Source organism: Eutrema salsugineum, unplaced genomic scaffold (assembly GCF_000478725.1).
Source record: "Eutrema salsugineum unplaced genomic scaffold, Eutsalg1_0 scaffold_17, whole genome shotgun sequence".
Taxonomy (NCBI): domain Eukaryota; kingdom Viridiplantae; phylum Streptophyta; class Magnoliopsida; order Brassicales; family Brassicaceae; genus Eutrema; species Eutrema salsugineum.
Window position 1 is genome coordinate 5,282,375 of NW_006256852.1, and position 26,255 is coordinate 5,308,629.

A 26,255-nucleotide genomic window follows, 5' to 3' on the forward strand; every position below is an offset into this window, starting at 1 on the left:
CTATGAAGGAAATTTATATTCATGAGGAAGATTACGTTACTGTACTCTTTTTCCGTTGTCATGTTTTTTTGTCCTAATGAATTTTTCTATTATAAGATTTTTAATAAGTCAGTGTGTAACACATTATTAGTGATGGATAATTAAGAGGAAGTGTTGGATAATAATTTCCACACAAAATGATAAAGAGGGCTAGGTAGGTTAGGTAACAAGTATAGTTACCAACATCATTTTACCTACCACCTCTTCTTGTATAGATAGGTGGTGTGATTGTGAAGTTTAAGAGACTCAACAATAAGAAGAAGAAATCAGTTATCTGCTTCCTCTTTATCTCGTCTTTCTCTTCCCCTACCAAAACAAAGTTAATATACAATATATATATACATATACAAACATACATAATCTTACCTATATAATATCTATTATATAAAAATTCAGTTGTGTCTCACAAGCTTGACATATTAGATTTTTTTCTTATGACACATCAGCTTAAACAAAAAATAAAAATAAAACTCCATTAATCGATGATCAAATTTCTAGAAACTTAAATTCATTTTGAAGACCTAAGTGACATAAAAATATTGAATACAAATCGATTTCACTTCTTTCCTATTTCCAGAAAATATATTTAATAAACATGTAGACTTTCGAGAAAGGATTAGGTTTTATAGATAATGGATCTGATGGTGATGGCAAATAATGCAGATATTGATCAGAATCTAGAAGCAGTGAACTGAATCCTCCAATCGAAAAGCTGATGCGGATCATCACAAAAGAAAAAAAAAGAGGATTTTGGGCATTCATACAAGCGATTAGTTGCATAGCTTTGCTGCAAAATCTCCACTTGTAAATGATAAGTCTTCTCATTATCTTCTCCACATTTGCATTGTAGTTGCACCGTAAGTAGCTTGGATAGCATCGGATGAGGGGATTTTCTGGATGGACAGTGGTATAATTTGCAACACATAATTCTGAAAAAATTGTCGCTAAAATCGCATCCACCTTTTTCTGATTTGACATGAAGAATTCTTTGTCGCTAGGACCGCATTTAGGCATGTCTGACGGTCGCACTCAGAGAAGCATATTAGGGTAAGGAAGGGTTAACATGTTTAACTTCTCCAAACAAATATTTTATTTCAAATTTTGACTCTTGGCAGATCCCTGTTACAGATATCTAATTCAGTTTTCTCCAGATTTTAGTAGTAAGTGAAACAAATAATTACCATTTCCTTTCTAGATTCACATAAAAGAGTTCAAGTACAGGTGATATGCATTAATTATATGGCAATAATATTTGCAGATGGTGCTAATTGAAAGGGAGCGTAGACGGTGTGGTAACGATATCTGTTTCTGCTGTTGCTCCCATTGAGCATGTCAAGCTTTTGATTCAAAACAAGGATGAGATGCTCAATGCTGACTCTGATTCATGAAGTGGTAAAAAAATGGCGGAAGCATTTAGATCAGACCCTTAGAATTTAGGTCTGTGTTTATGGTTGTCCTCTTTAATTGTGCGATTATTTTCCTTAGTTTTTTTTATAGAAAATCAGTGATAAAACATCAAATCGATCACGTTTTTTTTTAAGAACAGTTTTGGTTGATATGGTGGCTGTGACGAAAATGATTTTGTGTGTGTGCGCATGCTTTTTCTTAATGTATATTCAACCATCTGATTTGGTATACATTCCCCTTCTCTTTCACATTCTTCTTTGAAAACATATTGTTCTGATCAGCGCTATGATTGTCATCCCTATCTCTATGCATTTTGAATAGGTGGGAATGAGCGGATGAGTGTCAACGCAAAAAAGTTTTGTTTTAAAAAAATTAAGAAGTTCTATTTTTATTATGCTCTTCATTTTGTATTTTTTAAAATAAACGCTAAAAAAACAAAGACAAAATGAGAACACCTATAAGGCAAATTCACGGTTTGAGTAAAACTAAAAATTGAGAATTTCGCGAGAGACATTCGTCAAGAGTAGAAATGGGAGTGTAAGGTGATAGAATAGATGCATTTAAGTTCCCTTTGACTAGAGACTAATCGTCATCTTAGTAAAAAACACTTTTTTTATGAATATATCACAAGTTCCATCTATATCTAAATTCAAAGGTATGTGAAATTTTTCAATTTTTTTACAAACTTAACAACATATATAGGTATATTATTGCAAATGCTGATTTTTTTTAGTTATCTTTTTAATTGTATGAGCTATGAAAATATTTAAACCGTTAGAAACATTATACGTAAAACTTTCAAAAAAATTGTTATGTCATGAGACTCTTTGATGGGGGAAAAATTTTATGAATCGATCGCTGCATCAGAATATGGTGATAATATATGGTGAATGGCTTCGAAGTTTGGAAGAGACAGATGCAAACAATAGAAAAAGGCAAAGAGATTACAAAATTTGAAAGTTGAACAATTTTATTTATAAATATATATGGTCTCATCACCATTGTTTTATTTATATTTGTTTTAGTTTAAAATAGGCTATAAAAATTAATAATTACACAGTAGTAAAACAAATTTGTCGAATGCTCCATTATCTAGCTCGGACTAGGTTATAATTGTAAGGGTATTATTTTATACAAATAAATCGTTGAATGTGTATTAACAAATAATTTCTAATGATTAAATAACAAAATTATTATATTATAGTTACAAAATATTTATAATATATAAACTTGCGTGTATACACGGATCTTCTCCTAATATATATAAATATAAAGTTTATAACAAAAACAACTTCTAGATTGAAATGCAGGGAGTATAATTGGTTTTTGGCTAATTCCAAATCTCAATATGGAAAAAGAAAAGAAAAAAGGAGTGCACTCGTAAAAGAGCCACAATCAGTCAATCACGAGGCAATAGAAGAAATTCATCTAAAATAAAATGGTATTTTAATGTAAACCGCGAGAAGAAACAAGAAAAGCTGTGAGGAACGTAGAAGTGACAGGTGAGTATCTCTATCAAAATCCCAACGGTAACTGGAAAAATCGCAGCAAGCGATTCGATTTTCCTAAAACGTATGAGAGAGAGACTAAATGAAGCTTAAAGATTCCTCTCTCCATGGCTGCTTCTAGGGTTACTTCCACTATCGTGATGAAGCTTCAACATCGCCTATCCTTCTGGTGGTTTTCGTTGCTTTTTACGGCGGCGATAGCGACCGAAACACCAAAAGTTTCTCCGATCACTCGTATCGCTTTCGGATCATGCGCTAATCAAAGCGCTCCACAGGTTAAACCAATTTGTTAGAAATCCCGAGTTTTGATTCGCGATTTCATGAATCTGTTATTGATTTTTTTAATGGGTTTTTGTTAAATTAGCCGATTTGGGATGCGATAAACAAGTTTGATCCACAATTGTTCATTTGGCTGGGTGATAACATATATGGAGATATAAGAAAACCGAATAGAGTGTTTGGGAAAGAGAGAACCATTGGGCCATGGAGGAATTCTCCGAGGTTTGTGCCTTCTTCAGAGGAAGAAATGAAATTAAGATACGCAAGAGCCAAGGCTAATCCTGGTTACTCTCGTCTCCAGAGAAAAGCTAGAATTGTTGGTACTTGGGATGACCATGATTACGGGTTGAATGATGCTGGAAAAGAGTTTGATCGTAAAGTCATTAACCAAAAACTCATGCTTGATTTCTTGGATGAGCCTCTTGATAGCCCAAGGTCAGCTCTCTTTGTTCTTTTCGATATATTCGTATGGACTCTATGATATCAAAAAATACCTAATGTCTCTGGTTGTGATGATTTCTCAGGAGAAAGCAAGCTGGAGTTTATGCGTCTTACATGTTTGGTCCACCTAACCGGAGAGTCAAGGTATAGCACCAGAACTACAATACGAGTTTTTTCTTCTTTGGTGGTTTGTAAAGTTCTAAATGAAGTGCTTATATGTGATTCAATGGTATTTTGTATTTTCAGGTTATAGTTTTAGATACCAGATATCATAGAGACCCTATCCGAAGTGACGGGAGTATCTTGGGTGATGCGCAGTGGAGATGGCTCGAAGAAGAGTTGAGAGGTCCGCGCAGCGAAATTACTATCGTAGGATCGTCTGTTCAGGTATTATGTAACTTAGTTTTTTTCATTCCAAAACCAGTTTTACTTACTTATTATATTAGACTTTTGTGTCTGGTTCTAATTTGGGTGAATGTCTTGTTCCATCTAGAATTGCTCATCCATAAAAATGGTTTCTTGGCTTGTCTAGGTAATATCAAATCTTTCGGCAACCACTGGACCGCTCTTTTATATGGAATCATGGGGCCGTTTTCCAAAAGAAAGGAAACGTTTTTTCCAACTGATAGAAGATACCAAGGTATGGGATTAGTTGACATTAGGGGAAATGAAACAATCCAAGACGTATTTCCGCTTTCCGGTTGCTTTTCTCCATTATAATTTTCTGCTGCTATGACATTACAGAGAAATGGAGTTGTATTCATCAGTGGAGATGTTCATTTTGGAGAGATTACGAGATACGATTGTGCTGTTGGGTACCCATTATATGATGTCACCTCCAGTGGCCTTGTACAATCTGTTGAGAAAGTTTTTCCTCGTCCCTTGCGTTTCATCGTTAGGCTTCTGTTTTGGTATACTCCAAGCACGATGAGAGTTATCAATGAAAACTGCAAATATAGATCATGCACATATGGTATTACTCTCCTTTTCTTCTCAATTGGTTCATTCATTCTGATAAACTGTGGATGCGAGCGTTTTACAATGTTATCCATTTCTTTTAAACTTTCCAAAAGATCTATTAATATGCCAAGAGACAGTGAGCGTACTGTTAGAAGCCCAAATTTTTGCTATAGGTCTGCTATAAAGCCTAGGACTGAATTTAGCAGATTGTAGCTCTTGTGAGTTGATTAGTTGGTATTTTGTTGAGTATCTCTGGTTTGGGTTAAGTTGAAAAGGAATAGCGTTTTAATAGATTTGTTATTTTCATTTCAGTAATTGAACAGGAGGATTATGTTGGTCACAGTAACTTAAAAAATTACTTGCAGGACAACAAAATTTTGGAGCAATATCGATAGATTGGAATGCAAATCCGGCAACTATAAGGCTTGAGGTCAGAGATGTTAACGGACTCACAGCACTAAGCACAAATGTTTCACTATCCGAACTTCAACCACGAGGCTCAAAGCCCTTGACAGATTCAACCAGGAAGGGAAAGTCCCAACCATATTGCACCCTCGAAGTTGAATTACCAGGAACAACCAGATACCGATTGGCAGTTCTCATCTACTTCACCATTGCTGGTATGTTATTCTTCCTTACTGCTAATGTTAGTCGTTTGGTCGGGGTCAAAGGATGTTGCAGAGTATTGATATATGTGTGTTGTTGGGTTGGATTCGACAGTCTTGGCAATGGCGTTAGTAGGACTGATCATTGGAGCTGTACTGACTATTACAGCATGCGTTTATAAATGCAAGCTCGACTGAATCTTGGATTTTGTTCCGGTAAATGACTTTGCTCTTTAATGACATTTTGATCCAACAAAAAGTATCTATAATTAATTTTAAGATTTTGAATTCGTATAGGCTATTAGCTTTAGTATATTGGTGATTACTAAACAGTCGTTAAATAGTATGAACACATTGCTATTGATATTAAGATGGGAATTCAAAGCTTGAGCTGTTCATTTAGTATGAAATTGGATTTGTTGGCCTAGTTCTTTTGAACAAAATTGTTCATGAAGACTAGTTAAATTCTTGATTATGAGTATTATAATTTTGAAAATGATAAACTATTTTTGGATCAACCCCACTTGTAAACCAAGAGAAAAGGGTATGCCAAATGCAATTAGTTGAAACTTTGTTCTTCCAATTTTGTTTTTGCTTTTTCGTTTGCGTTTAAATGTAATTGTGTCGTTTGCTCTTTTTGGCTTTAAAGTTTGAATTGATTGTCATTATGTATGCTTTTGGGTTTAAAACTATTTGAACTAACATGACAATGAAAAGGCTGGAATTTAAATAAACGGCAAGTGTGAATATTATCATGAGAATGAAAATGGATGATGAAATTTATAATAGAATTTGTTCTAACCATCTACATTAGCCCCTACATAAAATCAATGAAGTCACGCAAGATTTTTTTTTTATGTGAAGTCCAAGTTTTCATATTTTTGCCATGGTTTTCAATATTGGTTATAATTTAATCTCCATTCATCAATTCAGAGATACGAATATTTTCCTTGCATCTTCTTCATTACTTTGCTGAATCCATCTTCTGCTTCGACGTGGGTGGAGCCAGAATTCTGACCCATTTTGACGAATTTCAAATAGAACACATGCTCTATAAAAACAACTTATTGAAAACAAATTGTTTCCAATCATGAAATTTGATCATAAAATTTTATTCGCCTAAACACATTTTCATTCATAATATACTTTATGCATATTAAATATGTGAGAATATTGTTTTAATCTAGCAAATAATTCATAATTTTATAAAAACAATTGTCTAAATGTCTTCACTCACAATACTATATGCATATTATTATTTATTCGTGAGAAAATTCTCTATAATTTTATATTTATAAGTATGTATGCAGTTTGTATTTTTACCTTTTGCATATTTGATTGGATAATATTCATGGTTTGTGATGTATAAAAACAGTATTTCATTATTAGAGAAACCGACAAAGATTTATGCAACTATTGCCAGGACATTGTTCAAAAAAAACTATTGCCACTTTGCCAGAACACTAAATATCTGGGGCGAATGTCCTCCTCCTTAAAGCATCTCCAACCCTGCTCCATTTTTTGCTGCAAACTTCATTTCCTCCTTAGAGCATCTCCAACCCTGCTCCATTTTTTGTTGCAAACTTCATTTTGGAGTAAATTCCACTCCAACTCTATTCCATTTTTTACTGCAAAATGGAGAAAAAATAGAGATTGCTCCATATTTGGAGTAAACCTTTTGAGGTTTTTGCTAAAAATAACCTAAAACTTGATTTTGAATACAAAAGTAGACCCCTGAAAAAACATTTGGCAGAAATAACCTAAATGGGTAGTGAAAAAACTATTTAATCTTGTATGAGTAAACAAAAAACGGATGTCCTAATTACCGTTTACACCCTGACGAAGTCTACTAAAGAGAAAAAGAAGTCTATTAGTAGACTTCTTTTATCGAAATGAAGTCTACTAAATAATTAAATCTGGAAATTTAATTTTAAAATTTAGAAAAAAATAATTTGGTATCAAATTTACATTCATAAATTCTGTAATCGTAACCCAAATGTACAGAAATTATTTTTTATATTGCTAAATGGAAATTTATGTTTTTAAATTAAGTAGAAGAAAATTTATTATTTAGGTTTTAAAAGTTGTAGACTTCTATATGGAAGTCTGCTAAACCGAATAAAATAATTTTACCAAAAATTAAACCAAAATTAAACTGAAAAAAATATTCTAACCATCAAAAATTGTTCAAACCGATATATAAACCGTAATATAACCAAAAAAATTTATCCAAGATTTTGTCTCATATATAAATAAGATGTAACCCTAACTTTTTAATGAAAAAAAAACTCTCGCCTCTCTCCTAAATCTCGCCTCTCTCGCCTCTCTCGCCTCTCCCGCCTCTCTCGCCTCTCTCGCCTCTCTCGCCTCTCTCGCCTCTCTCGCCTCTCTCGCCTCTCTCGCCTCTCTCGCCTCTCTAGCCTCTCTCGCCTCTCTAGCCTCTCTCGCCTCTCTCGCCTCTCTTCTCACTATCCAGCTAGCCATGTCTGACTCATCTCGCACCATTGGAGATCCCTCACCTTCTCTCTGCTGAGCTCAAGCTCGCTGGTGCTACCATCGTTGTTTGCAACGTCTCCCTTAACTCTGGTTCTGTGTAAGCTCGCTCTCTCTTTCTCTCTCCATATTTGGCGTCTGGATCTTCGTGTTTCCTCAATTTTTTAAAGGTTTTACTTGTTTTATCATTTGATTTCTTTCTAGATCTGGATTTTAACTTGTTTTAATGGATTTTGGAGAACACTATTGAGTTGGTTTTATTTCTTTTTATCAGTGCGAAGACGTCGAAGCTGCTGGTGCTGCCGGAGCTGTGAAAGTGGAGGACATATCGGAGGTTGAAGCTGGCGGTGGAGTCAAGGGGAAAGTGACAGATCCCTTTGGTTTCACCTGGATCTTCACTTCTCCGGCCAAAAAGACTGATAACTGTTTTTGGTACCTTTAACGATTTGGGCTTTTCTTCAATTTTTCTGGGTTCTAGATTGTGCTTGTGATAGCCTCTAGATTGTGAGATGTTTAAATTGTATATATACAGGGGAGAGAGAAGAGGTTAGAGTCTCTGGGTACTAAAGTCTTTGGGAGTGAACTTTGTTTCACTTTCACTCTCAGTTTTGTTCTTGGTTGTCTTCTTAGTTATGGTCATTTTTTTTCATTCTAATCGATGTTTTTGGTTTGGAAAATTTAGGTCAGTTTATGTAATGTGAATTTAAGATCTATTTTGTAATCTACTCATTTTTTTTTTTCATTTTGTGATTATAGAAAAGGAGAAGTTGTACCTTTTTCAATGTACCAGAAATTTAATGATTCCAAAGGAACCTTTGAATCAAAACAATACTAAAAATTCTGTCACAATTCAAACCGAGCAAACTCAAACAATTCAAAATCAGATTTTCATTTGACAATTTTTTTTTCAACTGAATACAACCAAATTTCATAGACTTCAACAATTATGAAATACAAATAGATGGTAGGATTGAAAATTTTTGTAAGTCTAATAGAACAAGAAAAATTGAACCATAATTATAACACATAAACATATTAAACTCATAGGTAGTTTTGTAAGAAAAAATCTCAATAGCAAACGTAATTACAAATCACATTGTAGCAAACACAGATATCAAATGTTTTTACATCGAAGACTTCATTTGAAAACTTCGTTTGAAGACTCCGTAGACTACATGAGAAGTCTACTTTTACAAGCTAATTAGCTTATAAATAAAAAAATACGATTCCAGAATAAATATCAACTTAAATCAAATGAAAAACATTAAGTAGTTTAACCACTTGCTAACATGCATGTCCAAACCTAAAAATTAAAAAAAAACATTATAAATATTTTTGAAAAACATTTTTAAAATAAATACAAAAAGTAGACTTCTCAATTAGACTTCATCCATAGACTGTTAGAGAAGTCTACTTTGATAAGCTAACTAGCTTAAAAATTAAAAAATCTGATTCTGCAATAAATATCGACTTAAATGAAATAAAAATCATTGAGTAGTTCAATCACTTGCTAACAAGCATTTCAAAACCAAAAAATTGAAAACAATACTTTATAAATGTACCAAAAAAACGTTTTAAAATAAATACAATAAGTAGACTTCTAATACAGACTTCAAACGTAGACTACACGACGAAGTCTACTTTGATAAGCTAAGTAGCTTAAAAATCGAAACTTCTGATTCAACAATAAATATCGAATGAAATGAAATAAAATTCATTGGGTAGTTCAATCACTTACTAAGAAGCAATTCTAACCCAAAAAACTACAAAAAATACTTTATAAATTTGCCTAAAACGTGTTTTAAAAAAAAACTGCAATAAGTAGACTTCTAAAGCAGACTTCAAACGTAGACTGGAGGAGAAGTGTAATTTTTCATAGTGAAGTCTACTAAAGAAGTCTACTAAAAAACAGATTATTTTTGCAATTGACCAATCCGTTGACTTTTCCTTCAGTAGACTTCAGAAGTAGACTTCCGGCCAAAAAAGTTACTTTAGCATTTGACCAAGCCATTGACTAACAAAGTAGACTTCTATTGTAGACTTCATGTAAGAGTAAACTTCTCTAACAGTCTACTTTTGAAGTCTACTTTTTCAATAGAAGTCTACGGAAAAAATAAGTTATTTTGCAATTGACTATCTTTAGTAGACTTCACTGTGAAGTCTACTCAAAAAAAGATTCCTTCTAAGTTTGACCGAAAAATATAAGTAGACTTCCCAAAGAAGTCTACAGTTTTTAGACTTTTTTCTGAAGTCTACTACAGCTTTCCGGAGTTTTCTGAATTTTTTATTTTTTAAAAAACTTTAGTCAAACACTAAAATGACCTATACGTTTTTGGTCAAACTACAAAAGTAACTTAAAAGTAGATTTTTTGTGCAGACGTAAACAGTAGACTTTAGAAAGAAGTCTACATTTAAAAGTCAAAATACGGTCAACTACAAAAATAACGTCTTTTCTTTCGTAGACTTCTTAAGCCTTCAAATAAAATCTACTATGCTTTTTTTTGTTTTCAAAGGATATCGAGTAGACTTCTCGTGAGGTTTAATGAAGTCTACTTTTAAAAAGTCAATTGCAAAAATAACCTTATGTTGACTAGTAGACTTCAGTATACTTCACGAGAAGTCTACTTTCGCGATATGAAAACTGAAATATGGAGAAATTGAAGTGCGACGATTACCTTTAACAAAATTGAGCTCGGCTACAGTTCTTTTAAGCACCCAGAACTCAGGATTTCACCAAAAATAAGCAAACCAGATGTCAAGTAACCAGAAATCACCGAAAATGCATGACTTTTGGCATTGTAACTTAACCCAGATGTTTTGGAGAAGAAATTATGAAAGAATGAGGAAGGTTATGAGTGAATGAGCTCAAATATTTACTTATTACAGCTTTAAAATTAGTTGAGAAGCATTTATTCCATTTTCATGGTTGTTCATGGTGGTTGAAGAAATTGAAGAAGATGGCATTCTCGTAATTAAAAGGTCTTTAGAAGGTCCAAGGAGACTTTAGCCAAATTAAAGAAAAATCGAAATAATAGATGTATAATGGCATTTTCGTTAATAGTTTAAGTGGGAAGGATAAAATTGTGAGAAAATGGCAAAAGTTGGAGAGAGAAAAAAAAGAGGTTAGTTTGGTGTTTGACTTTGAAATATGGGTTAAATCTGAAACTCTCCCAAACTTTTATTCTACTCCATTTTGCAGCTATACTTTTTTTATTTACAATCTGATCCTTAAAATATTAAATCATTATAATTTTATACTTTTTATCAACACAGCATTATTTTCGACATTATATATGGCTATATGCATTTTTTTCAGATATACACTTAATATTTGTATGACCCATATCACTTTGACTTATATATATATATAATTAAAAAATGGTCTTTATGTATGTATATATATATATAACTATTGGTTTAATAAATAAGTTTTTATTTTATGATTCATGTTTATAAGATTTTTTGACAAGATTATAGGACTTTAATAGTTTAAAAAATATAAAAGACAATCATAAATATTTGAACGCTAAAATTTTTAATTCAAAATATTACAACTTAAAATAAACTGAAAAATACACAACAAGTGCTAAAATCAACGATAAACATAAAAATTTAACACAACAAATACAAACAATTTAAATATTCTGCTAAATCGCTTCCTGATCTACCGATATCATTAAAATATTGTCCAAACGAAGTTGATGGAGGAGGAAATTCTTGATTTTGTTGTTGAGCATTACGCTTTTGTAAAATTTTTGTTTGTTCGCCTTGAACATATGCACGAATATTTGGATCTGATATGGAACTCATGTCATAAAATAACATTTTGTTTTCCATCTTCAGCTCTTTCAAAGCATATTTTTTCTGTTGAATCTCCAGATGATCTTGTCTTTGTGCACTTGTCTTCTTTAATTGCTCCAAAAATTGTTTATTTCCTTCTTCTAAAGTGTTGATAACTGATGTTGTTTGATCAACAAGTTTTCTTTTATTTTTGGATTTCTTGATCCCCATTGGTCGTGGAGAGGGAGATCCGCTAGTAAGATCCCCACAGATACTATCCAAGAATGGAGGGCTATGTTCACTGAACCCACGTTCCGATTTAGACATCAAGAAGCCTATACATGCGCTGATACATTAGCTAAGAAAGCAATCCATTCTGATTTACCATGGGCTTTGTATCATACTTGTCCTTTATTTCTGCAAACTTTTGTAAACACAGATATGGCTTTTGATAATTAATAAAAGAAATATAGACGAAAAAAAAATTCTCTAACAATGTATGCAACTATTGCCAAAACACTAAATAAAAACAGAAACAACTAGTTAACTTTCCCGCGCCTTGCGCGGACTGATATAAGTTCATTTGATTGTTTGAAAAGTAATAGTAGTTTGGATTCGTTTGTTTTTTTATTCTTGAGTATATTTGTTTGTTAGATTTCCTTGCATTTTAATGTTGGAAAACATGAACTGAAAATAGTTTAGAATAGAAGAGAGTAAATAAAAACATAGTAGTATCCAAATAATTTAGTTTAAATAATTTTGAGATCTTTTGATCATTATTTTATGTATTTTAGACGTAATTTTTTGAAGTACCGTATGAACTTATTCGATTTTGATCACTGTTTTATGTGTTTTAAACATCACAAATACCGTCATTCCATTTGTTAAATATATATATATATATATATATATTTTATTTTTTTTTGTTAGAGTTTTTTTTTAAATTTCAGTTTTTTTTATAATGTTTTGAAACGACATTCTATTACTTTTTAAATAGTTTTCCTTTTTTGTTTATTTTAACATTTTTGTTAGATTTTTTCTAAATTTCGGAAACATAAGAAATGATAAACAGTAAGAGATATAAATTATATTAAAAAAATACGTTTTTGTTAGTTTTTTTTTTCAAAATTTTGTTATATATATTTTTAAAAACGATTTGATTGACTATAAAATTAAACATTAAACCATAATAATTTATACTGATTTATTTTAAGTTTTTTTACACATCATAAGATAAGAACCAATTAAAAATGACAGTAATTACAAAATAGGGCTAAACCATCTTTTTACATCCAAAATTTTGACTATAAAATTAAAGATTAAACCATAATAATTTAAAACTAGTCCTGATTTTTTATATAGGTTGCATTTAGGTTTTAAGTTATGACGATTATTGTAGATTTTCCTTTTTTATTTTTTTAAAGATAAACATAATTTTCCTTATGCAATTATCTATATAACGTATATTAGTAATTTATCTTTTTTGTAGATTTGTATTATGAGAAATATTTTTGATTTGTTTGTATATACATTATAAATAGTATTTAGTATTTAGATAGAATGAAGAAAAAAACAGAGCTTAAACAATTTTGAAAATTGTGAGAGAAATAGTTAAAATGGCTGATGTTTATATTAAACCATAAGAAATCGAAAACTTTATAAACATAAGAAATCATAAACACTATAATAACTAGCGATATTATAGCATAAATTTTGGTTTTTTTTGTTTCTTTTAACATTTTAGTTAGATTTTTTCTAAATTTCGAAAACATAAAAAATGGTAAATTTCTAGAGTTTTGTGTTATTTTTTAAAAAACGTTTTTGTTTATTTATTTTTTTTAATTTCTCGAACATAAGAAATGGTAAATTTTTAGATTTTTTGTGTTATTTTTTAAGAAATACTTTTGTTTATTTTTTTTTCAATTTCGAGAACATAAAAAGGTAAATTTCTAGATTTTTGTGTTAATTTTGAAAAACGTTTTTGTTTATTTTTTTTAATAAATTTCGGTTAAATATTTTAAAAACGGTTTGATTTGACAGCAAAATTAAGTATTTAACTATAATAATTTAGGCCGGTTTGTTTTAATTTTTTTTTACACGTCATTCAGATAAGAACAAATAAAAAAATAACATGTAATTGCGAAATAGGGCTACATAGTCTTTTTATAACCGACATTCATTTTAGAGCTGTCACGTAAGCGAAAAACTCTGAAACTCGCTTTAAACGCGACATATAAACAAATCACTACACAAATAAGTATATAGATAGATAAATCTTTTGTCTTTTATGGATATATTTATGTGGAAGTCCAACTTTTCAGTCTTCAATATTGGTTCTAATTCAATCTCCATTAATCAATTCGAAAATAGGAATGGATTCTGTTTTAATATTAGGGGGAATTGTAAATTTAAGACACATTTTGCAAACATTTGTCCTTATAAGACTTTTTGAACTTTTGTCACTTTTAGACTTAATTACCCTTTAATTAAGGATTACGTTAATTTTTAAAATTCGAATTTAATGATTAATTTTTTCTAAAAAATTGAAAATAGCAAAAAAAGGAAATAAATAAGTTATGGAAAGTTTTTAATTTATAAAAATTATTTTCTACAACATGTAGAAAACGTATTCTACATTCTACAGTTTTATAGAATATGTTTTCTAGACATTCTTCTACCATCTACAAAACATAGAATCGATGTTATACATGTTCTTCTTCATTCTACTAGCAATATAGAATATATATTCTACATAATCTTCAGCGTTCTACAACTTTTAGAATATATATTCTACATTTTCTACTACGTTCTACATTTTACTAGAATTTAAATTCTAGTAATCTTTCATTGTTCTATGTAATGTAGAAGATATATTCAATTGAGTAATTAACAGAATTTAAGAAAATTTAGAATCATTAGTTTATCCACTAAAACTGAATATTTTTTAAAATATTCCTTTTCCTTTTTTTTTCATGTTTTCCCTTTTTGTTTCTATTCTTTGTTGAACAATTTTTCACATTTTTACCTTCTTTTCTCTGCGAAACTTGTTTTACAATTCTCGAAAAACCTTTGTGCTTCAATTTTTCTTCACCTTTTTCAAATATTCTGCATATGTTACTATGTATGTATCATCTCGTGAGTAGAAATTGGGAAGCAACAGAAGAGTTGGAAGCAAAGGATCGAGAAACATAGGAAGGAGATATTGGACGAAACAGCATTATAGCTTCTCTTAGGAAATGCCTTCTTTCGCACGGATATAAGCTAAAACTAGAGGAGGCAGAATCTGTTGCAATGAGATGCTTGTGAACTTTGATGGTAGAATCTTGCAAACCGTGAATTCTTGTTCTTCTTCGAGATAAATCTATGGTCACTGTTATCAGTGAGGAAGGTGTGAAATGCAATATCGCCATTGCTATTGCTCCAACTACTCAACCTTTCAATATCTTCTCTTATATCATTACAAGCACATTTTTGTGTTCGGTTTTCCAACACCTTTTTGTAAAGCTTCTTTTTACTTTTATATAAAGTTTACCATTTATCAAAAAAAAATATAAAAAGGGATTGCTATCGCTGATTTGGAAATTTTGACATGAAAGATCAAGTAAGATAAAAAGTTTGCTTATATTGCAACGAAAGAGAAGTTAGTTCGATGAAGTTATCACACTCAATCGACGAGGAACAGTAGAACAGTGAGCATGAAGGTCTCGTAAGTGAAAGTAGCTGAGCCTGATAACGCCTATCCGATCTCCTTGAACTTCTCAGTCAGCCCCTGCAACCATTTCATCAAACATCAAGACACAAACACTCATTCTATGTAATGTAAAAACAATTTGGTCCAAGTGTCTAAGAACGTGACCCTAGAAATAAAAACAACATACCTTTAACAATCAAACAGCACCTGCATCAACCCAAAAACCAGAATCATCAGTATGAAATTTTACTTGTTTTACAGAGAAAAAACATAGTTAAGAGGTTGAAACTAATGAACATACTCAATGGAATTGTCATATTCGATAGCCCTATTCCTTCCTCCGCTTCTGTCAAACTTTGCAATGAGCAGATCCAAACCCACAGGAGACACCGAAAACCCAAGGTTCAAGAGTGCATCTCTTAGTTTGTTTGTATCGATTCTGCCGCTTCTGTCCTTATCAAAAACCTCTCAAATATGGACTGAAAACTAAATCTAAAAACCCCAACATCAAACAAAACGACAGAATCTTCTACCGGAATCGACGCCGCGGTGAGGGAGAGACGCGGGCGGTGGACTAAATCTTCTCGTCGCAGAAAACATAGAAAGAGGTTGGGGAGTTAATTTGACGAATAATTTAAACTTTAATTTTTTATTGTTCTTTAATTGTTTTTAATTGTTATATGGTTTTACTGAGTTTAAAAAATATTTTTAAAAATTACTAGAATGAAAATCTGAGGATAATTTTGGGTTTCAATAAAAATAAATCTTATAGGAACAAACCTTTAGATTATTAATCTTAATAGGACAAATGATTTAGGAAATTGTCCTAAATTTCTAATTATCTCTTAATATTATCGTGTTTTGATTAGTATCAAATGATCATTTAATCAAAAATTTCAATCGCTTTAAAAAAGAATTAAAAAATTTCAATAACAAAACTCTTTTTTCAGCCAATAAAAAACTCTTTCTTCTCTATTTATTTATGAATAATGCAAATAATTTCACTCTGCTCATTTTCCCAGTTTTTTTCCTCCCTTCCTCTCTGCTGCGAAAAGGGAAAGGGAAATCGTTCTTTATAGATCTTCGAAATCACTTGAATCCTTCTTCTTATCCTTTTTAATTTCTGGGAAAGCTTAAAATCTGCTTTAAAATTCTGGCGAATAACTGTAGATGGCTGAATCTCGTTTCGAAATATCTGGGTTTACTCAATGTAAGTGAGTTCGTAAAAGTATTCTTCGTTTTGCCCTGAATTTCGTGCCTTTAAGGTTAATTTCCTGGGGAAAAGAGAGAAATCAGAAAGGGTTTCCAGTTTTTTGTAGTATGATGCCGAAATCTAGTTTTGTAGTTTGTTGAGCTGGTGATGATGGTGACTTGATTTGGAGCTAGGGTTCGCTTTTACTTGTTTAATCTCTTATTGCAATGTTATTGAATTAGTGTACTGAAGACTGTAATGTGGATGATCTGATACGATTGTTTGCTTTTTGGTCATCAACTAAGCAAGCCTGATGAATTTGTCTATGAGTAATAGAAGTTTCGATTATTTACAGGCTATCAATTTGATTTGGTAAAATAACGGAAGTATGATAACGATCAAATTTTATTGTTTGTGATGCATATACATGCTCTTCTCTTGGTGCTATCATTTGATATTCGATGTACGTGATTGTGTGATCTTTGCAGGTTGGTTCTCGTTAATTGGATTATAGAAAGCTAAGTCTACAATCTGGTGATGGTCTCCTTTGCCTGATGCATGATGATGTCTGAGAAACCATTGGGAGAGGAGTCCATCCGGCAGGATTTAGAGGTTTTAACCGTGTCAAAGCGGCTCGTGAAGAGTGCTAGCCGGAAATTAAAGAAAAAGATTTATTATAAGAGTGAGGTGGAAGATGAAGAGGATGCAAGGGGAGCTGTAAATTGTCTGAACATCAGTGGTAGAGGTGCTGGTTGCAAAGTTGCTGACACCGGAGACAATTTTGAGGATCCGACCAATAAAAGATGGTCCAGCGCTAGCGAGGAGGGTAAGGGATTGACGACCATTTGTGGAACGGAAGAAACTAGGTTGGATTGCTTTTCTTATGGGGTAAAAGAGATGTTTTGGAAGAAGCATAGCCGAAAGTATCTAGATCTAGAGGACTCGTCACAGGATAAAGGAAAACACATATTCCTACCCGATGATATTCTGGAAATGTGCTTGATGAGGCTTCCTTTGACCAGCCTAATGAATGCACACCTTGTTTGCAAGAGATGGCGGTACATGGTCACCACACAGCGTTTCCTACAGCTGAGACGAGAAGGCTCCTTTCAGACCCCATGGTTATTTCTGTTTGCTGCTGTTAAAGATAGCTGCTCCTCTGGTGAAATTCACGGGTATGATGTATCTCAAGACAAATGGCATAAGATTGAATCTGATGTACTTAAAGGGCGGTTTATGTACTCAGTCACGAGTATCCATGAGGAGGTGTATATAATCGGAGGTCGTTCTATGGACAGAAACTCTTTCAAGACTCACAGAGGGGTCTTGGTATTCAGCCCTCTGACCAAATCATGGCGTAAAATCGGGTCTATGAGACATGCTAGGTCACTTCCCATTGTTGGTGCCTCCGAAGTTACTTCAGAATTCTCGACCATACAATGTCAGCAGAATCGTCAAGATAGACGCTTCCACCGATCAAGAATCAGCAGAGAATCAGATGTCTATGAAGACCCTCACAGGTTATCTGTTAGACGCCAGCACAGAAACATGGCTGATCAAAACGGATCTAAATCCCACAGATCAACAAGACTAAAGCTTGATCGGCTAGACCGAAATAACTCCAAGAGATTTGTGCTCATTGCCATCGGAGGCACTGGATTGTTCGACGAGCCACTAGATTCAGGTGAAATATACGACTCAGCAACAAACACATGGTCAGAAATCCAGAGGCTCCCAATGGATTTCGGGGTTGTGTGTTGTGGGATCATATGCAATGGAATCTTCTACGCTTATTCTGGGAATGATAAGCTATCAGGGTATGACATAGAGAGAGGCTTCTGGATTGCAATCCAAACATCACCAATCCCTCCTCGGGTTCATGAGTTCTACCCAAAACTCGTGTCCTGCAACCACCGTTTGTTCATGATTTCAGTTTCGTGGTGCGATGAAGGAGATGGACAAATTGGGAGGAGAAACAAAGCGGTGAGAAAGCTGTGGGAGTTGGATCTTGTGTACCTCACATGGACAGAGGTTTCAGTACACCCGGACGCACCAATGGATTGGAACGCCACTTATGTCTCAGACCAGAACATACTAATTGGAGTTGAGATGTTCAAAATCTTTGGGCAGGTATTAGGTTTCTTCACTGCCTGCCATATATCAACGGAAGAAGCCTCGTGGAGACATATTTCCAGGAACCACAGGAGTCAGAAACTCAATCTATCTTGTATGAACAAGACCATTGCCTTGCTTCATCTCTGATCTTTGTTTTACTTGTTGTAATAATTTTCAGGACTTGTCAATTAATTGATTCATGTATTGAAAGGAAAGGCAATGTTGAAATGAAAATGTAATGTTCGTATTTTCTTACTGATTTTTCTACCACTCTCCACCGCAAAAAGAATTTATTCAAACCCTACAAAATAAAGCTTTGGAGTGTTCTGTATTATAATTTCATAGACGTGTCTCAATTTGGATAAGATGTGATCCTGTAAGTAAAAGTTTCACATTTACAAAGACTATCTTTTCAGTTTCCCAGAGAACATACAACATCACATAACTATCAAAAGTGCCATCCATTTGCTCGCCAGAATCTGCTAGCATTTTCATCAACTCTCTTCGATCTTCAGAAAAAGCTTAGAAGCCATTACTGTTTTGATACCAAGAAAATGGCTTGAGGAAAGAGGTAGCAAGGCCGTGTGATTGAACGTTCGCTCTTGACAAACATATAAAGCGCATTTGCAAACTTTCGGTCTTTATGACCTGAAACAAGCTTACAATAGGTGTTCCACATTCATAATCCAACATCATTCGGTAGTACCTCAAAGATTCATCAAATCTTGAAAATACACGGAACTAGAGGTCATATATTATCAAAGATATCAACAGCATCATTCATAAAGCTTTATTCAGATGCAAAAAAAATAAAAAAATAAAAGGACAGAAACTTTAGACTGTCTTTTTTATTATTATTATTATTATAAACTTTAAACTGTCACCATGAACAAAATGAATTCATTTTGATATTTATAAAAGGAGAAGGAGAGTCACCTTAAAGCAACTCTCTAGGTTACAAAGTAAGTTCTTGTTAGAATATTTATACTAACCTACTTGCTTGAAAACCCTAAACATATGTAGCTTGACATTTCATTTCTTGTTAGAATTAACATGGTTGGTTTGGGTCTTAAAAATTGGAAAGTTAAAATTGCTAGACAATAACCACCCAAACGTTGGCATATTTTCACCTTGAATTCGAGAAACTTGTAGTATAATGACAGCCCATGCATTGACATACTTCGTACCAATTATTTTATAAACGAAATTTTTTTTCTTAACTTAACCAAATTCAAAATAATCTGAAATTTGTTTATAAGAAAATTGGACACTTTTTTCAAACTAAAATGTCAGCCAATGGTAAATCGATTAAACATAGTTTTTATTTTTATTTTGTATTTTTTCCTTTTTAACATAGTTTTTAATATTTTTTGATATTGAATAATAGATGTTGGGGGTAAATTCGATCTGGACGAATCACGTGCTTGCACGTGGCCAAATTAGGAATACGACCTAAGCATATAGCACCAGGCAAGATCCGACATGATAGAACACCTGTTCTCGGGTTCCTCGTATCTGACAGCGTAGACCACACTATCAGAGACAAGGAGGTCGGAAACTGAGTGGTCAGGAGGAGAAGAGGTCACCTTCTCTATATCCTAGACCTAACCTCGGTAATACGGAAGGGTCGGGATATAAGGAATGTGTCCCGCACGGGGACCCGGAGAGTGGAGTCTTCCATTTAAGCATTTCTGACAGTCCGGTCTCAGTATCGAGGGATTCGGGGCCAGATATGAGTAAATCTATAAGCAGGAAACGCTATTCCAATTTCCCTCCATTCGACAATCAGAATATACTTTAGTCTAATTTCATTGTCCATACCTTTATAAACCCATGAGATTGGCATTTAATGCATATTTCTTACACGTGTCAGGCGATAATGACCTTTCGCAGGAACCAGAGGGAAAAGCAGAGGTTTAGCAAGAGCTAAAACGTGCCTGAACCATCAACCCAACCCGTACACCGAGGGCGAAAGAGACACGACGATGAACAGTCTCGTAGCAGGCAGATTATGCCAAAAAAAAGTTGGTGGAGCCGTCAGAAGTATGACGCAAACACAAGATTCAGACCCAGTCAAGTCGGGTCGTGGACCGACCCACCTGACTTACTATCCGCGGACCGACCCGATATACTAACCTGGGTCAGGTAAAATCCTATAAATACTTTATCCTTTCCAACGAGGAAGAGGACACATACATTTTTTTTTTACTATCTTAAGGTTCATAATATCTATCTAGATACTTGTGAGTCTTAGGCACTGGTACTCTTTACTTTTCCGGTCACTCCGACCATTTTTTCATTTTCTCTCCATGGCGGTTGCTAAACTGTGGAACTTTTCCACCAACAAACTCTTTTTTTTTCTTCTCTTTCCACCTCAAAAAGCCCATCACCACTAAAGGCCAGAGTCCATTCCACCTTTCTCAGGAACGCTCGGCCCACCTTCCTTTCTGATCTTTTTCTGCTCTCCGATTTACCACTTAGTGGTCTTTCTTAACTGTTTTCTGACTTGAGTGTCAGAGAGCATTCAGAAAACACACTCCCATCGTGTTTTCCGGGCCTTCACGCGTTTTTCAGTTTTGCAGGAGACTTAAAACCCATAAAAGGACCAAAAATCCTCAAAACAGTATATTCATTCAAACTATATATATGAATATATGAAACCAATATTTTTAAACTAACCAAAACGAATAAAAATATTTTAGTTCTATTTTGATAAAAAGTCATGCACTTTCATTCATAACAAAAAGATACTTTGAAAATGGGGTGTATTGCATACACCTTAAGAATGCAGATAGGATTACGGAGTATTAGATCAGTAGATTCAACAATATATTTGGCATGAGTTGTAAGGTTGTTGTAAGATATGGTGTGAACAACCATGTACACTTAAATGAATTCAAGTGAACATGTAAGATGTATGTTAAATTAAAAATCTCATGTTGACATGCCCTAATGGCTGCGTAAAACTTGAGTGTTGCATCTGGAAACTTAGTAGGTGAGTCCTACAAAACAACAACATGGGTTGAGACATACAAAAGTTTCATAAAACTAATGGAAACCCAAGAAATTTAAAATCCCAACTAAAGTGAGTACTATATCCTTCCATCCATCTAAAGCTAGTAGGATCACATGGTGGACAAAGGGGTTTACTACCAATCGCCAAGAAGAATTTGTGACAAGCATTTTTCAGTATGGATAATTTTGTTTGATGTGTTTGTTTGGCTGAAGTTGATAGTTATGTTAAATGTGCATGTGTTTAAGGTGGAACTTTTGATTCGTAATAAGTGTAACCGTTAGAGACACTAAGATCATAATATCACAACATGCTCCAATTCAATATGATGGTGGTTGGTTGAATGTGTTAGGAAATGTGGTAAAATTTTCACTCAACTAATCCTAGCTGCAAATGCACACCAATCACAGTTAGTATAGTACGAGATCAAATCCACAGAGACTTGTGATCTTCACGACAAAATTGTTAGAAGATTAATCATGGTAAAACAAAACAAAAGAGATATTTTCCATGGTGATATGTAAATAAAGTAAATAAGCAATGAAAATCAAGATCAAAACAATGGAGAAAAAGGTTAAGTGAGTTAGCAACCTTCGCCCCCTCCCCCCCAAAAACTATGTAGATACAACAAGAATAAAGAAATTGGGAAATATCTCATGAAAAACATGCAACGATAAGATAGATGATTTGTTATGAATTTAAGTAAATCCGTCTTGAACACAAAACACAAAATTATAGTCTTTTCACTTTCTTGACTCCGACCAATATGTTGTAAAAACCAATAGACTCAGTCTTCATGGGTTATTTTAGAATAAAAACATACATTAAATCGAGCAAGTGATGATAAATTTCACTAGACTCTTTAACTCGACTTTTGGAAGATTAAGACGCCTAGCTCATCAAATACTAGTTCTCGCAAATAGATGCAGCACTTTTGATGTTATATTTCCCTTATGTCAGATTCTTGAATGCACGGTAAAGTTATCATGCATTAAGAACAAATAAAGATGACAAACCACCCAGCAGTTGTTATCTAACCACCTAGCAGCATAAATGTTAGAACTAGGTACTAAGGCTGTTGACAAAAAAAAGAAGGAAAATTTGCTAAATGGTATAACTGGTAGTATAAAATTAATTAATTAAATAGTAATTTTCTCATTTGATATTAGTAAATTTATCAAAACGTGATAAATTATTTCCTTAACACTGAAAAATACTTTATTCCAAAAAGTCTACCCACACAACCTTTTATAATAATCAGAAACGAAACAATTGTACAAACACTTAAAGATGCTATAGTAATGATTAAAAATAGATAACTAGGACGTGAAGAGAATAAATCAAATAATACCAAATGTGCCTCACGAATTTCATTGCTTAGAATAGTAGTAGTTTGGAAATTAAAGACATACTGAATCTTCAAACCAACCAAATTTTGCAAGGATCGTCTCCCTAGAATAAGTAGTGAGTATTCATCTCCTGTTCATGACCTAGATTGACATGATTTATCAAACCAAAATGACCTCTTTTAAAGTAGCAATGCTTTTATAGATCTGAAATATCTTCTTTACAATCTGAATAACTCGCATTCACCTCAGAAAAGTCCTTATTAAAAACTCTCCTGAAATCCTAAAGTTTATAAAACCTAGGATTTAGAATATATAATGGAAACCCATAATTAAGAAAAAAAAATGAGCCTCATCACCTTACCGGATCTAGGTCATCCATTTAAGAATTCAATTGGTTTAGTCATCCACAAACGATCCACCATAAAAAGTAAAAAATACACGTAAATCATAAAAGATTTTCAATTTATCACTACAAGAAAACAAGGTCTATTCCCACAAAATTTCCCACCGAAATTTTGGTGGGTAAAATATCCCACGAAATTTAAAGAAATAAACCACGGTTAAGTGATTTGGTGGGAAAATTGTTGCTAATTTGCAACGGAATATATCGATAGAGATTTCGTGGGATATTTGCAACGGATTACAAACGAAACAAATATCGTTGGTAGTTACATTGAGAAATCGTGGGAAATCCATTGTAAAGTTGCGACCGATTTTTTTAGTCGGTAAGCTGTGGCGTTAATATATCCGTTTATAGCCGTTGTACCTAGCCATTTGTATTTTTAGAAATCGGTGGGAAATCCGTGGTTTTTACATGGGCAATTCGTGGGAAATCAATTGCAAATTTACCACCGATTGTTTTGGTCATAAAACTGTGGCGTCAATATATCCGTTTATAGCCGTTGGAATTAGCCGTTTAAATTTTTAGATATCGGTGGGAAATCGGTGGAGCATCGGAGATATTTTTTCTATATAAACCACTCTTCCCTTCTCACTTTTCATATATTCTTACAAACAAAATGGATCCAAATCTGAATGATAGATCCTGGATGTATAATACCCGTGTTGATTCTAACACAGGGTTGATTACAAAAGAGTTTGAAAAAGGTTTAATTGAGTTCATGGAATTTGCCATAAATCAAGACATTACCCGAAAAAAGGGAAAATGTTTTGTCCATGTTCTTTGTGTGATAATAATAAGTTTATTGTCGTAGACAAAGTGTGGACTCACTTGTATAAGCGAGGATTTAGGCCAAATTACCAGACATGGTATAATCATGGCGAAGTTGATTTAGTGAATTTGGCTAGTATGAATGCTCCTGTAACGGATAGGGTAGCGGAACCCAGACTTACAATAGGATCTACAGATACAATACAAATGGTAAATGATGCATTTCGCGAGAATATGCCTTCATTTATGGAAGAAGGCAATAGAATAGAGGAACCCAATTTAGAAGCAAGGCGATTTTATGATATGTTGGATGCATCCAAGCAACCAATCTATGTTGGTTGTAAAGAGGGTCATTCTCCTTTGTCTGTTGCAACCCGATTAATGACCATCAAGACAAATTTTAATTTGTCCGAAGATTGTGTTGATGCAATTACTGATCTTATGAAAGATGTGTTACCACAAGATAATCTGTGTCCAGCGTCCTACTATGAGGTAGACAGACTTGTGGCTGGTATGGGTTTGCCTTTTCAGATGATCGACGTGTGCATCGATAATTGTATGATATACTGGGGAGCAAACGCAAATTACTTGTCATGTTTGTTTTGTGGTAAACCTCGATTTCAGAATACTGCCGGGAGAGTTCGAGTACCATATAAACGTATGTGGTATTTGCCGTTGACAGATAGGTTGAAAAGATTGTATCAGTCTGAGCGAACAGCAGGAGCTATGAGATGGCATGCAGAGCATTCAAATGAAGGAGAGATTGCGCATCCCTCTGATGCAGAAGCATGGAAACACTTTCAGTCAATTTATCCAAATTTTGCATCGGAGAGCAGAAACGTCTATCTTGGGTTATGTACTGATGGTTTCAACCCATTTGGAAAACATGGAAGACAATATTCCCTATGGCCAGTTATTCTCACACCGTACAATTTGCCCCCATCTTTGTGTATGAAACGTGAGTTTCTTTTTCTCACCATGTCCATACTGTGGAGATAGTACTGATGCATTCCAATTGAAACACGGACGAAAAACAAGTTGGTTTGATTGTCATCGACGATTTCTACCCCGTTCACATCCTTACCGCAGGAGCAAGACGATGTTCACAAAGAACAAAGTAATTCGTGATGCACCTCCGAATGAATTAAGCGGTCGTTCTCTCAAATTGCAACTAAGAGATTTTGGGGCATATGAAACTGCAGAATGCGGCGGAAATGGGTCAGTTCAATCAAATACCCTTTCCCAAACTGAGATCAATGCCATAGTTATGCAAGTAAGTGTTTTACGTATATGCATGATGTCGTTAAGTTCATACGACTTGAAATTTGTCATTTTGTTTATTTGTTATTTTTGCTATGATCATTTGAAATGCATAATTGCTTTTGTGAGTTTTTTTTATTACTGCTTTTGTGAAGACTTGAATTTTTACATATGCCCATTTGAAATGCATAATTGCTTTTCTAAGTTTTTTTTAATTATTGCTTTTGTGAAGAATTGAATTTTATACGTATATGCATAATGCACAATGGAGACTTGAATTTTTTATTACTGCTTTTGTGAGTTTTTTTTTGGCATCTCCACTAATGTTGTTTCTAAAATCTCAGGAAATACCCAAGGTAAAGGGACGACATTTTGGATTTGGCACACTCTTAAGTTCAAGATCAACTTCTAGTAGTAAGTCTTGTGATCTGGAACATGAAGAGAAGTTGCAGTTGGCAAATGAGAAGATTGCAACTATGGCTGAGACCATCCAGTATCTCTCAGGTTTTGCAAAGAAGGTGCTTGTTAAGTTTCCAGAATTGCTTGAAGAGGATGATGCAGATGCAACCCAAGATGACACTCAAGAGTAAAATTCTTTAGGAGTTTATGTATGTTTTGAAGACTTTTTTAAGTTAACGTTTAGCTTATGTTTTTTTTGGTTTTGAAGACTGCTATGTTATGAAACTTATCATCTATGGAATTTTATGTAAGAAATGGTAATTTAATTAAGAAATTTTGCAATTTAAAATATTAATTAGCAAAAAAATTGGATTTACATACTAAATAGTGGGAAAATAGTGGGAGATTATTAATGCAGATACCGTGGAAAAATAATGGGAGTTTTTGGTTGACAAACCGTGGGAATATTTAGTTAGTAAACCGTGGGAATATTTGGTTGGTTCACCGTCGCGAAACGGTGGCTAATTCCCGACAATTTTCCCACCGATATTTT

The 26,255-nt window shown here is 33.5% G+C and overlaps 3 protein-coding genes across 4 annotated transcripts; all 3 read left to right on the top strand.

Annotated features, from left to right (window-relative positions):
• Positions 1-2,932: 2,932 nt before the first annotated feature.
• Positions 2,933-8,118, top strand: LOC18020659 (alkaline phosphatase D). 2 transcript variants are annotated; one of them, XM_024157489.1, is made up of 9 exons: positions 2,933-3,229; positions 3,319-3,668; positions 3,758-3,818; positions 3,921-4,061; positions 4,207-4,314; positions 4,419-4,647; positions 5,000-5,254; positions 5,355-5,455; positions 8,007-8,118. In XM_024157489.1, exons 1-8 carry the CDS (start codon positions 3,062-3,064, stop codon positions 5,435-5,437), a joined length of 1,395 nt encoding a protein of 464 aa, XP_024013257.1. In that variant the 5' UTR covers positions 2,933-3,061; the 3' UTR covers positions 5,438-5,455; positions 8,007-8,118. The 2 variants fall into 2 exon arrangements, with proteins under 2 accessions (XP_024013257.1, XP_006403396.1); XM_006403333.2 differs by lacking the exon at positions 8,007-8,118 and having other exon boundaries at positions 5,355-5,623.
• LOC112087556 (uncharacterized protein At5g48480-like) lies at positions 5,460-8,453 on the top strand. The gene is made up of 3 exons (XM_024157466.1): positions 5,460-5,498; positions 7,750-7,830; positions 8,007-8,453. The coding sequence occupies exons 1-3, from the start codon at positions 5,460-5,462 to the stop codon at positions 8,172-8,174; spliced, it is 288 nt and encodes a 95-aa protein (XP_024013234.1). The 3' UTR covers positions 8,175-8,453.
• Positions 8,454-16,222: 7,769 nt separating this feature from the next.
• LOC18020660 (F-box/kelch-repeat protein At5g42350) lies at positions 16,223-18,801 on the top strand. Its single transcript, XM_006403334.2, has 2 exons — positions 16,223-16,413; positions 16,884-18,801. The coding sequence occupies exon 2, from the start codon at positions 16,954-16,956 to the stop codon at positions 18,655-18,657; it is 1,704 nt and encodes a 567-aa protein (XP_006403397.1). The 5' UTR covers positions 16,223-16,413; positions 16,884-16,953; the 3' UTR covers positions 18,658-18,801.
• Positions 18,802-26,255: the final 7,454 nt, after the last annotated feature.